Genomic DNA, 13,401 nt, shown 5'->3' with positions numbered 1-13,401 from the left:
ATAGTATGGAAATCCACAGCTCATGATGGAGGCACACAGCCACTTTTTCATTTTTCACCTTTTTTTCATGAAGGCCTTGAACAGACCAGGACTTCCCCTGGAAGCAGGCATGGCATGAAGTGCCTGGCTGGATTATGCACAGGTTCAAGCTATTTTGCCAGCTGAGAGCCTGGGAGAACAGGAGATGCAAACAAACCCCATACCGTGAATTTACAGCACAAACACCAGGAAAAACATTGTTAGCAAGTTCCCTAATGATTTCTGAAGAATATATCATTAATACTTAAAAAATAGTTTGGCTTTACTGCTGGTCTGTGGTCTACTTTGTGAGAAACTCAGCTGCTGAAACAGTTGGGATGCCTAGAATCATCCATAAATAACCCCCTATTTTAATCTCTAATACAATTACCTACCAGCTGAAGTGCTGCTGTGGTTTCATTGCTGATGCTGGGGAGGCAGCAGCAGCTGTGTTAATTCAGTTGCAGTTCACACCAACCCCTCTGCCCCTGCACAGCACCTGGAGTTTGTTGTGGGAGCAGCTGGACAGGGAAGTTACCTGCAAGGCAAAGGTTTCATGGAAGGGCCTTTCTGAGTGGCACAATTATTTAGGAGAGAATGTATTTGAAGTCAAGTTTCTGTGTGCAGGGCATAATTTATTAGCAGTGAAAGGAGTCAGGACAGAAGTGATGGGCTGAGCTGTTCTCACAAATCCTGCGTGTGGAATTAGGGGTTGGAGGGGGCTGTGTGTGTCCTGAGCTCTGCAAGGACACAGATCAGTGTCTCTCCTGCTGCCAAAGTCAGAGCTCTGCTAAATTAGAGCAGCAAAAAGCCCCTGGACACAATGTCCTTCTGTACTGGAGGCTGGACTGTCCCCCAGTGTAATGGCAGCTCCTGGTTTTCCAGCTCCATGGGTCCCAAATTCCTGGGATTCAGAATAAGGCAGAGGAGCAGAGCAAGCACAGCTGATACCCAGGGGTTACCCTGACCTCTCCCTGAGAATTCCTCGTGACTGTGGATGCTCAATATCCCCTTACACTGTGCAGCCACCGGGGGCTCAGGCTGGGGAAAAATCCCTTTTTTGGGGGATCCAAGCCCCGCATCCCCACCCAGGGGCTGGGGAGTAAAGCCAGCCCTGGTGTCAGCCATGGGCACACACTGGCCAAGGGGGCAGAGCAGTCATCCCTCTCTTGTGACTCCTCCAGAGAAAGGCTCCCCAAGGTGATAATGCATCTCCACTAAATAAAGAGCTCAACGCGGCCCAACCAACATTTTAAAAATAACCCCAGCTATTTTTAACTTATTAAAGCTGCTCTTTGCAGGACATCCACTAGAGGAAAGGCTGTCTATAATTAGCAGCGTGTTATCTGGCTAAAGGGAGGAGAAAAGGTTTTCCTACACATGGAAATGACCCTTTGGAAAAGCAGGAACCTCCAAAATCCAAAAAGTGATCCTTTTCCTTTCCTTTTTTTCTTTTTTTCCCCCCCAGCTGCATTGCAGACACAAGTGAATCAGTTCTGAGATGCTGATTGTCAGGGGGCTCAAACCAGCAATGACCAGAAAACCACAGCTGACAAGGTGTCACAAGAAGCACAGAGTTCAAGGTATCTTGAACTCTGGACACCTTCTCTCATTCCACCATGGTGTTCCAGCGTTTCTTTGTCATGGAAACCCAGGGAGGAATGGTTAGAAAAGGAGAAAAAGTACTCTGTTTTCAGATGGTTTTCCCATTGGATATGAAATTTTCACAGCAAACCAAATGGAATTAACAAAATATTACTATTTCAAATGGAATATGAGAAACTGATAAGACTTTGTGTCTTCTCTGTGTGGAAAAGTTCTGGGTTTGCTCTGCATGAAACATGTCAAGGATCTAAATGTGATTTGTACTTACGTCCCCAATGCTATAAATTTCCAGGGAGGGTAGGGTGAGAGAAGGTAAGTTTTTAGCAATAATTCTGTCAATGCTTCTGGCCCATCCACCCGGCCCAGAGTGTCTCACAGTGGAGGTGCCACCTCTGAGAAAACAAACTTGAAATGGTTCTGCTGCCCCCACATCTGCCAAACCCCTGTGCAGAGGTTTGGCAGCCAGGAGCTGGAACAAGCACCAGTCACTGCTTCAGTCCTCTTTGAAACTGGAAATTTCAAGCAAGAATATGGTCTTCTCAAATTTTCCTTCTTTTAAGGCTGCACAGGAGTCAGGCCAGAATACTGGGGTGTAGCTTTCAAGGCATAATTCAGTTTTCACAATTCTTAATTGTCACAAACACTTTTTATAAAAAAACTTTTCGTTAGGATTCTTTCTCCTGGGAAGCTGAGAGGCCTCAGAAATGAAATGTACCCAATGGTTATCTGCTGCTGTGGGATGCAACAGGTGCATCTGGGATTGGGCTTATGGGGTTGTTTCTAATTAATGGCCAATCACAGCCCAGCTGTCCTAGACTGTGGTCAGTCACAAGATTTTATTATTATTCCATTCCTTTCTATTGCTTGCTAGCCTTCTGATGGAATCCTTTCTTCTATTCTTTTAGTATAGTTTTAATATAATATATATCATAAAATAATAAACCAAGCCTTCTGAAACATGGAGTCAGATCCTCATCTCTTCCCTCACCCTGGGACCCCTGTGAACACCACCACACTCATTCATTACCTTTGCACAATCAGTCAAGACTCATTTCTTCACAGAGCTGAGGATTTTGAACAGCCTCTAGCCACGAGCTTCCCCTGCTTGCTTTGTGGTCAACAACAAAGAAGGCTGGGTGCTCTCAGATTTATTTGGAGAGTCCAGGATGCCTTCTCAGTGCCAGAGGGCAGGGCTGGCTGGGATCTTGGCAATGAGGAATTGTTCCCTGGCAGGGTGGGCAGGCCCTGGCACAGGGTGCCCAGAGCAGCTGGGGCTGCCCCTGCATCCCTGGCACTGCCCAAGGCCAGGCTGGACACTGGGACACTGCGAGGTGTCCCTGACATGGCTGGGGTGGCACTGAATGGGATTTAGGGTCCCTCACAACCAAACCAGTCCGTGATCCTACAATGGTGGCCTTAAAATAAATATGTAAATCAGCCAACTGCTTGGCATAAGTAAAATGTACGGTTCAAAGTGCTGGGAAAACAACTTGAAATTAAATTATCCTGCAGCACTTATAAACAAGGCTGCTTGGGAAGTATTATAATTTATTTTCTTCCATTGACAGTAGCTGACACCTTCAAGGGTATGCTGCTCTCTGTTAATTTCAGTTTTTATGTGAAACACTAAAAATGTAAGCAGAATGGAGATGTGGCCACAAGATCACAAAGTACTGAACAGAAGCTGATTTTATTATGTCACTTGCTGTATCTCCTTCTTGCATAGACCTGCCATGCCATTGCTGTTTACTTATTTAAAATGTTAATTCTTGAAACAAGTTTAAGAAGAACCTTTCTGTTTTCATGAAATTACTGAGTTCAAGACAGAAGGGCTGTAACCAGTGATTAAAGCTGGAGCTCTGGTTTTGAACTCCCAACCTCTGCCAAGTATTTTCTTCAATTTGCAACTCATTTTATCTCCATGTGACTTGTTTTCCTATCACAAGGGGAGGGTGTCAGGACCTACTTATAAACCATTGTGTTTTCTGTCTTTTCTGTGTATAAAATGTGCCTTTACTGTTCTTTTAAATCCAGGGCAGGACACCAGCCCAGAGAAAGCAAGGGCTGTGTAGACACAAGTCCAAACCTAATGCCAGTTATTACCAGTGATGCCCATGGCAGCTGCAATGCATTGTGAGTGAAAAAGAAGAGTAAAATGCAGTAATTCAAACCATTCTTTCTCATTATAGACCCCAAATTTTCACTTTTTTTTCCCCCTTTAATGACTTGTTTTTCTAAGAGACTTGGTAATTCAGAAGGAGTAGATTGGATTTTTCACGAGGAGGGGTAAAATAATAAATTCCAACGAGGACTCTTGAAACTCAGGAAAGAAAAGGATGTTTATTAGTACACAGGCACAACAGCTTGCCTGGTATGCCTTACTAACAATACAAAGCAATAACCTCGGGCCAGAAGAGAAGTTGCAATACATGCAAAAAACATCTGGATTGTGCACTAAGCAACACATTCCACATAGGTACATCTGTCAAATAAACACACATCTACTGCCCTAGGTAACAGAATTCAGAGACTACCTCAGGTACAACAGAACAACCATCACTGAGCAGCATTTTGGACATGAAGCATCCTAGACAGAGACATTTGACCTTTGGAGGCAAAAACTGTAACAGGCAAATAGCTGAGAGCCAGATCCCCAAAGACTTATGAAAAGCTCTCGGTGAAGCCAAAGGTATTATCAGAATGAGGTCTGAAGGGTTTTGCCCTTGGTGAGTGAAATTATGAGTGGGTAAAAATGTCACAATGGGTGAGAGTTTTAAATCATCAGGGTTTAGTGTTGCTGCTAAGAGTGAAAGGATGAAAGACTGAATGTCGATACGAACAAAACAATGTCTGCGTAAAACCCTTAAAATAAATAATACACATGAAGGAAAATTTGGGATAATCAACATGTTCTGAAATCAAAATCAACACGGTTTAAGTTAATAAATAATTAAAATAATTAAGTTCCTTTTTATCCTACAGAACAATAATCAGTATTAAAAACTAGGAAAGCAGAAAGAGGACGGGGACCCCCTCCTTACTCCGAACTCAGGGTGATCAGTGCCACTTGCCACCTCTCACCGCGAAGCTGCGTGTCCGTGTCACAGGACGAGCCAGAGGAAAGGGACAGAAGGAACGCACACTGCCACTGTGAACGCCACAGGTTTTCACCGACACGAGGAGCACTCGCTCACTAACAACAGCTGCTGGGTCGGGGGGCAGAGGGCGGGGGTGAAGGCTGGGGGTGAAGGCAACTCTAACCCTGTGTCAGCGTGTGACGAGCGCTCTCCGTCGCTGGCGGGGACGTGTCTGTGCTGCTGCCCGGCTCCGGGGACCGCGCTCCGGCCGGGCTGCTACGCATGAAAAATGCTTTATCCCCATCGCCGCCCGGCCCCGCCGGGCTGGGAGCAGCCCCCGGGGCCCGCTGCGGGCAGGCTGGGGGCTCTGAAGGCAAGTGGAGAGGCGCTTCGGCCCTTCTGTGCCCGGGACATCCGCGCCCGCGGCGCTCCTCCGCCGGGCTGTGATGCTCCCGCGGGCAAAAAGCTGCGAGGGACCTGAAAGACCCTAAAAGACAGCGAGAGCCCAGAGACAGAGTCCTCAGCGGGAGCAGCGCTCCCTGGAGCGGCAGAGGCGAGGAGGGGGCGGTGGTGAGCGAGATCTGTCCCTCCGAGCGCTGCGCTGGGCACTGCGACACCGCCGGGCCGAGCTGGGAGCAGGCAAAGCCTCACACAAAGCGGGTGCTGCTGCCCCCTGAGCATCGCCGGAGCCCAGACATGCGGCAGGGCTCCGGCAGAGGCACTCGGGCCACGCAGAGGTGCAGCACCGAGCCCACAGCCCAGCTGCCGGGGGCTGCAGAGCAGCTGTTTCCAGCTGTGCTCACGGGCTGCAGCCCCGGCAAGGGCTGTGGGTGACGAGGCGCATCCTCACTTTTCCCTGTGCTTTAACAAAAGCATTGTATCCCCAAGCAAAAACATCGACATGAAGCCATCAGCAAGTCAAACATTACTGTGACCACAATAATTTTTAAACAATTTTGCTGCTGCTGCTGCTGCTGCTACGAACACAGATCAAGCATCCGACTCTCCCGATTCTGACCCAAAGCGGCCACCGGGGCAAGAGGCAACCTTTGGCATATGAGCAGGACGTGCTTGCCCAGAGGGGTTGAGCGAGCAGCTTCCAGCGGTCTCCAGCTCAGCCCCTCGGGCACAGCCCAGGTCCGGCCACAGGAGCACAGCACAGCCCTGCGAGCCAGCGCTGATGCACGGAGCAGCGTGTGAAGCGCACGGCAAGGAAACTCTGACAGGAGCACGACGAGCATTTGGACCCTGTAACCCTAAGAACATCGAGATTTGGTAAAACCGGGTACAGGCAGATAAAGCAGCACTTCACAGCGTACGACAGAGATGCCCATTCACACTCACAGCTGTTACACGTTTTCTTTGTTAACAAAGAAACAACAGAAACAACGTTAAGAAATCACTTTTTGGACCACGTTTTCCCTGCTGCTCCATTACTTCGAAGTGTTTTATGAAACTACTGAATAGTAACTGCTTTTTTACAGGGAATACTCAGTCAGTTGGTTTTGTGGTCCAGATAAACCATGCTCTTTTTGTTTTTTCTCCTCACATCATGCATTGGGATGCAATCAGCTTCTTGTCAATCATTAGTCAGAAGAAACAAACACATTTTTTAACAACAAAAAGCTTCTATAAGTAACATTTCTACAGCAACCATCAGCCAGAACTATTTAAAGTGTTCCTAGCATGTCCTTCTCTCCTGCTGTCTGCTTTTCTAACAGAGGAATTTTCCAGTCCCTGCGACACCTCCCCATGCAGTTATTTACAAGGAGATGGTCCTTGTGGAGAAGGACCTTAATGAAATTTGCAGTTGCTAAGGTACATTTGTAGATGCTGGCGCTCACACTCAGACAGAACAAATGGAACTCGTTGTGCAGCTCTGGGCTGGGCCAGCAATGTAATTAAAGTGCAAATAAAGACAAAAACCACAAGCCAGGCAGGTCCATTTTTCATTGCCAGCGTTAAGAAGCATCACGACTGTGTAAGAGATGTCAGATCAAATAGGCCTAAGTCACAATCTGTTTCAAACATCTGTCTCCCTGAGAGGATTTAAGGGAGGTATACGGTGATATAGCCCTATTTCTTCAACTGGCTGAGTATCATTGGAAAAGTAAGGACACTTTTCCAGCCAATTTTTGTTTTCGACAGTGCTAACACCCATGTTTTATACTATGATGCCTTTTACAGCATTTGAGCTCACTTCCCATGCAGCTACAACAGGCCACTCTTGATGAGGAAAATACAAGAAGTACAACAACTACTGTAGAAATGACATCTGTCCACCTGGTACATCACAAAAGCAGAAGCTCTGAAAACATTTACAAATAGCACATTTTCTCAAACAAAAGCAAGTTATAGTTACCAGCTCAGATAAAAATACATACTTTGTGTGTGCTGGCATTCAATGTTTGCCACTGATACGTTCAGTTTCACAGCTAAGTCAACACCAAATGGCTGAACAAAAAAAAACCCAAAGAAACCAAAAACTACTGATTCCACGTACAACAAAACTGCCACTGCAGCCCCAAGTGCTCACAGCTGATCGCCACCTGCTGCCAGACAGACACGTATTTCTCCCCACAGTGTGTCCAGAATGTGCCCTGTAGCCTGACTTGTCAGAGAAGCTGCAGGAGGTGCAGGAAAATAAAGTGCCTCTTCCAGAGCTGTGTGCACCACAACTCTCCATCCCCTGCACCACTCCTCTGGGTCCCTCACTCAATAGCTGGCAACTATTTACAACTATTCCACCAGTCCATTTGCTTCCCATGCTGCAAATACGCTCACTGATGAAAAACATAGCTACAAATACTTTTTATACAGATACAATCAGTCACCTTAGAAAAGGCTGATGAGACATTTAAAGAAGAGAATGCTTTGTAACAAGTAGCATGAAATGTACAGCAGGTGTTTCAAACAACTGCAGATCTGAAGTTACTAGATACTGTCTTACTATCACTCCAAGTAGAAGATGAGTGCTAAAATCCTGCTTTTTCAATGACATTAACACAATGAGAACACCATAGCCATTACTGCCTCAGTGAACACATAGTTAGCCATCAACCCAGCCATCTCACTTTGCTTATTTATCCTAACACACCCGAGTCTATTACCACCATTTAAATCTGTACCCTTGATTTGCCACGTGAGATGGCTGCAGTGAGTGCCTGTTCACAGGAAAGTCTCCTGTTTCCCAGGAAATCATGGTCCCTAGCGCCAAACATGATCTTTGCAAAGCAGAAATAGCTTAAGCTGGGTAGGAAGGGTCTCTGCCTTTCACCTCCAACACAGGTTTGTGTTGCCTGAGAGGGAAAGGCAGTGAGACTCTGTATCTCTTATAGGAAAAGAGAGCTGGCACTCTGGTCAGAGCGTGTCTGGCTGTGTTTGGGTGGCGGCAGGCGTGGTTCCCATCCCAGAGCTGTGAGCGGGGCTGTGCAGGGCTCAGGCGGGCAGCCGGGGCTCGATCTTCAGGGACAGCTCGTACAGGGTGTCCTCGTCGATGATGAGGCTCTTGTCCAGCAGGTAGTGAGTGACCTGTGGGGAAACACAGAGGGACAGGCTGCATGGAACTGCCACAGAAACCTCCCAGCTTTCCTTCCCTTTCAGCACATTTTGGGTCCTGACGTCGCCTTGTGTTGCTTTCTTGAGAAACCCAGCAGCTGCTTGGAATGCTGCTGGCATGAGGATGCACCTGCAGCACTCTGAGAATTAATTAGGATTAATTCCTCTTAGGAATGGGCAAATCCTTTGCTAGGTTACCTCAGCCCAAACAGCTATTTTGGAGTCTGAGATGAGCCTTCTCTGAAGGCACTGACCAGCTTTGGCCACAGCAGAATCACCCCCGAGAAAGGAAAAGGGACAAGGAATTGCAGGATGCCCCAGCAGGTGCTTGGGGCACCTCCTGACCCTCATCCCAGGATCTCAGGGCAGGGGGAACACACCTCCCTCTGAGCCCCTCACACCCTCCAAGGCTGCAATTCCCAGGGAACCCCCAAAGAGCAAAAATCTTCTTTGGAAGGCATCAAACAAAGGGGCCCTGCGGGGTGAGGGTCTCACCACCCCAAGGACCTGTCCCTGTGTCTGTCTGTCCTCTCCTCCACGCGTGGGAGCAGAAGACACCAGCCTCAGCTCTCAGTGTCAGCAGTGGCTCCCAAGCCACAGCCTGATCCCAGGAGCAGCAGGAGCCTCACCTTCTGCTGGTGCTCGATGCGGTAGGAGGTCTGCTGGAACTGGCGGATTTCCCTGATGATGTGCGAGATCTTTCAAAAGAACACACGCGTGTCAGCTCAAGCACAGCTCTGCTTCAGCCAAGCCACGCAAAGCAAGAATTCTGCACCAAACTGTTCCATTCAACATATACATATATATAAAAGTATATCACTTCAACTTACATATATAAAATAAATAACTTCATTATAGGAAGCTTATATATTTATTTACTTGTAGACCTGGTTGGGATCACTGTCTGTCACAATTACAGCCACACTTCATTCCTGACAAGAGTTTACTGTGTCTCTGCTAGCCTCTGTTAACTCCTCCACTGTCAGGAGGAGGGAAGGGAAGGGTAGAGATCATCCCCCAAGAGCTCCCCAGGACTTCACTTTCCCAAAGCAAACATTGATTCCTCAGCCAGCCCCGAGTGAGAAAACACTCTGCCCATAATGAAACCTCCCCATTCTTTGCCTCGAGTGACTGCTGCAGAGTGTAGCCCTAAGATGGGCATTAAGCTGAGATCAGAGGAGAAATTTCCATGCCTCCCTCCGAGGAGCTGTTACAAAACAGCATTACATGGCACTGGGAGAGACATCAACTTTAAAGTGCTTTTCAGATAGACCAGAGCACACTCTGAAAAGAACATTGTGATTACTGCTTCCTGGTGAATCACTGGATTCCTGTAATTCTGGTTATTTTAAAAAGCTTTTTCTTGCTCCTCCACGAGCTCCAGGCAGCTGCTTTTTGCTGTCCTTTCTGAGAAAGTGAACCGGGGACAAATTCAGCCTGTGAAAACACCCAGCCTGCCAGAAGGTGGGGATAGAAGACTGGGTTGAGTAATCGCTCTCCCAACGCTGCCTCTAGCGCACAGCACCAAAGCAGCTTCTCCAAAGGTAAATTTAGAGGCGTTACAATGAAATCAATAATTAACTCATGCAATTAAACACTTGTTGGGGAAGCATATAGGAAACTGAAAATTACCATTCTCATTTTGGAGAAATTGACAAGGCCTTCCTCAGTGAAGTTGGGTGTTCCTTCCTCAATAAATGCCAGGTCAGTCAGGTACATCCCAAGGTAGGGAACAGCAGGTGGGTTACAGCTGTAAACCAACAAATCAGCTTATTTGCCTGCAGCTACATTTGCAAATGCATTTTTCTCTAACTTGCACAAACTCTTTATTACTTTGCCCAGTTCTAATCCATGAGTTGCTTTCTTTTCTAGAACAAACAGCTCCTCTGGCTCTGCTTGAGTCGTGTTTGATCCGCCTGTGATAAATTGAATGCATTCTGCCCAATATCTAATATTAATGGCATCTTTAAAATAGACCATTAATTATTCTGGCTGTTCAGTTCTCAGCTCCTCTCAAGATCACTTGAGGTAGTTATGCTCCTCAGTTCTGAAAAGCCTGCTACCAATTACAAAGCTCACAAAAACCCAGGTTTTTGTACGGCTGACATCAGCTCTACATAAATTGTAGAACACTTGACATGCAGTATTCTGGATACCAAAATTACAGAATGTCAAGCACCATCCGGCAAATCAATTAAAGAAAACAATGTTTATGGACTGCTGCACAAAAGCAGCAGGCTGTTTTGCAGCAGGCTGAGAGGCCACAGGAGATGAAATATCCCTGTGCCTTTGTCCTGTCCCTATGTTCCTCTCATAATGTTTTGTCAGAATCATAATTTATTGTCATATGAATGGGTCTGTGACCTGACACAGGCTTAGGCCCAAACCCTAAAATTGTTAACTAGAACAATCCTGTTTTTCATAAAAACTTCAATTTATAAAGCTGGCTTTACACTTATTGAAAAAGTTTATCAGTGTAAGTGAAAGCCCAACAGGGAATGTTCACACAGAAAAATAGTTTAATTTGTTTCAGTAATTCTCTGGAGCTACTATGTTTACCCATCAGGGGTATTAAATCATAGCATATGCAGCAAAGCCATATTGCCAAATAGAACCAACCTAGAATTTAAAAGGTTATTAGGCAAAAAAAAAAAAAAAAAAAAAAAATTAAAGCCTAATCACAGCCAATTAATCTTTAACATGAACTATCCACTGCTTATAACAAAACACAGTTGAATACTGTAGGGAGGCTTACTTTTTGAGCATTTCTCTCAGGTTTTTAAATCTTCCCTCAGATGACACAGTCTTCTGAAGTTTGTCCATGAGTGCTTTTGTCTGGGAAGAAAATGCATTTCAGATGTCATTGCTTGTGCATGTAAATGACTGGAATTAGATTCTATCCAAGGTGTAATTCACTTATCATTCCCACCCCATTTCCTAGAGTAGTACAACAGGCATTACTGAATTAGGAACTCAGCTTTACTGCAGTTCCTCCTGTCTTTCTGCAAATGGAGATTAGGCAGCATTATGAGTGATACACAGAACCTGTACTTATGCTGATGCTACCCTGCAAGCGGAGGAAAACCCACAGATTTATTACACTGATGGTCTGGAATTCAGTTTGCTGTGCACACAAGAACATTACAGATCCTATATGTGGCTGAGGATCCTCAGCTGCATTTACTGACAGCAAGGGGTGGTCACTGCCTTGGAGCTTGCACTGAGCTGATTTTGCCTCCACGTTCCAGACAGAAGCTGAGTATGTAAATGAGAATATATTCATGTCTTACACAAATCACTGTCAGTGGGCATCACCAGACATTGGTTCCTTCCTAAGTGAAATAAATTTGATTTTCAGCCTGTTTAGGCTACTGACTTGAGACTTGAGTGTAGAGAATGATGAGAAATTCATCCTATTTGAAACTGAATTTCCAATTAAGAGAGAGCTGTAGGCAGACAGAGTCACTTTCTTCTACGTGGCAGGCTGATGAAAAACCCAGATTGCATTCCCAATAGATATCAGAGGACTGTGCCACAACATCAGTCTGCTGTGGGTTTGGTTTCTTATTTTTTAATAGAAAAGTTTAAAAACCAAACAAATTCTATCCATAAAAATTTTGGGAGGTAAACCCACTTACAAAAGTTTGTACTGAAAGAATTTTAAACAGATTTTTAAATAGAAGAATGTAGCACCAGCTGTGAAGAAGCTGAGAAAAAGCTGACTGGAAAAGGTGCTACAGTCAGAATTTATTTTAATTGTATTTCTCTGAACCATTTAGAACACAAACCATAAAAGAGTGGATTATCTTCATCCTGACAGGCCTTTTTTAAATGTGTCTGTCTTGTTTTTGTGGCTGGCAGTTTTTGCTGACATTCTCAGCAGCCAGTAAGGGTTTGAAGGAGGCGTTCACTGCACCTAAACTTGAGCTCCTAAATGAGAAAGAAGATTTTTTATCAGCAGTCTCTTACTGGGTAGAAAAGCTCAGGAATTTGAGAGGTTCTGCCCCTCCTAAAGGCTTTTTGCACAGGCAGTTCCTATTTTAGGCACATGACCAGACTTTAACCATAGCTTGTAATCACCCAGATGTGTCTATCAGAAAATATCTAAATTTAGTTTACTTGAACATTTCAGCCATTGAGGCCAATTGACCCCTGCCAATAACCTTGAAAACATTTGTTCAACCCCCAAGAAAAAAAAAAATTTACAAATTTCCTGGACAGAAAATGCCAGTCCCACAATTATCAACACCTTAACGAAGGGATGAGACTACTGTTGGGCTAAAAACAATTTACAATTTACTCACATAAACATCAGCCTCAGCCTCAAAGGTTGTGAGACTTTAGAGGAGTAAGAGGTCAGCCATAGCTCAAGGTAGTCACAATTTCTTCATTACAATGCAATATATAACATTCCAATCCATTGGAAAGTTGTGACAAAGTTTATTTTGTTTTTCAAACCTATCACCTCTACTTAATTCTGCTGCACTGCAGATGCTTTTATCCAATGGGATAAAAGTCTACTAAAATTCTATGTAATTATACATATATAATGATAATAATTATTTATTATAAGAAATATATATTATAAATATTATATATATATCACTATATAGTATATATTACATATATTATATGTATATTTATTATAATAAAATTATATATAAAATTACACATACACACATATGCTTCTATTATAAGATCTAAACTCTTAGCTTACTCTATACAATTACATTACCACACTATAAAACCCTTCACCATCTTACCCAATAAAGTTTCTCTCTTACTGAAGGCATATTCTTACTTACAACTATAGAAATACAGGTTTATAATTATTGTGCTTAATTTCTGTGTACTTTTATTTTTACATCAATCCAAGCTTCTTCCAAGGCTGCAGCTCAAACCCTTCAGTATCTGTGGAAGTCTCCATCTTTCCATTTCCTACCTCCCAGGTGGTGGAAAAGCAGAAATATTCACAGGAGGGGCCCTGTCTCAGCCCCTGGGCACGGTGGGCAATGGAATCAGAACCACCACTGTCACTGTCATATTGTCTGAAAAATCCCTTTGCATAGAATTTTTCTCCTGGGAAGCTGAGAAGCCTCAGAGAAAAAATGAAAACAATAATGATCTGATTTACTTCTCCTGT

The 13,401-nt window shown here is 44.7% G+C and overlaps 1 protein-coding gene across 5 annotated transcripts in view; it reads right to left on the bottom strand.

Annotated features, from left to right (window-relative positions):
- Window positions 1–3,944: 3,944 nt before the first annotated feature.
- RASGRF2 (Ras protein specific guanine nucleotide releasing factor 2) overlaps window positions 3,945–13,401 on the bottom strand; it is a 133,346-nt gene continuing 123,889 nt past the window's right edge. For all 5 annotated transcript variants that reach the window (XM_077171128.1, XM_077171129.1, XM_077171130.1 and 2 more), the window contains 4 exons: window positions 11,014–11,093; window positions 9,891–10,008; window positions 8,888–8,956; window positions 3,945–8,231 (listed from right to left, as the gene is read on the bottom strand). In XM_077171128.1, the coding sequence (XP_077027243.1) occupies window positions 8,139–8,231; window positions 8,888–8,956; window positions 9,891–10,008; window positions 11,014–11,093 (360 nt within the window). In that variant the 3' untranslated portion in view covers window positions 3,945–8,138. The remainder of the gene's footprint in view (window positions 8,232–8,887; window positions 8,957–9,890; window positions 10,009–11,013; window positions 11,094–13,401) is intronic.

This window comes from Agelaius phoeniceus, chromosome Z (genome assembly GCF_051311805.1).
Source record: "Agelaius phoeniceus isolate bAgePho1 chromosome Z, bAgePho1.hap1, whole genome shotgun sequence".
Lineage (NCBI taxonomy): Eukaryota > Metazoa > Chordata > Aves > Passeriformes > Icteridae > Agelaius > Agelaius phoeniceus.
The sequence above is the reverse complement of the archived record's forward strand: the minus strand, read 5'-3'. Positions and strand labels throughout refer to the sequence as shown.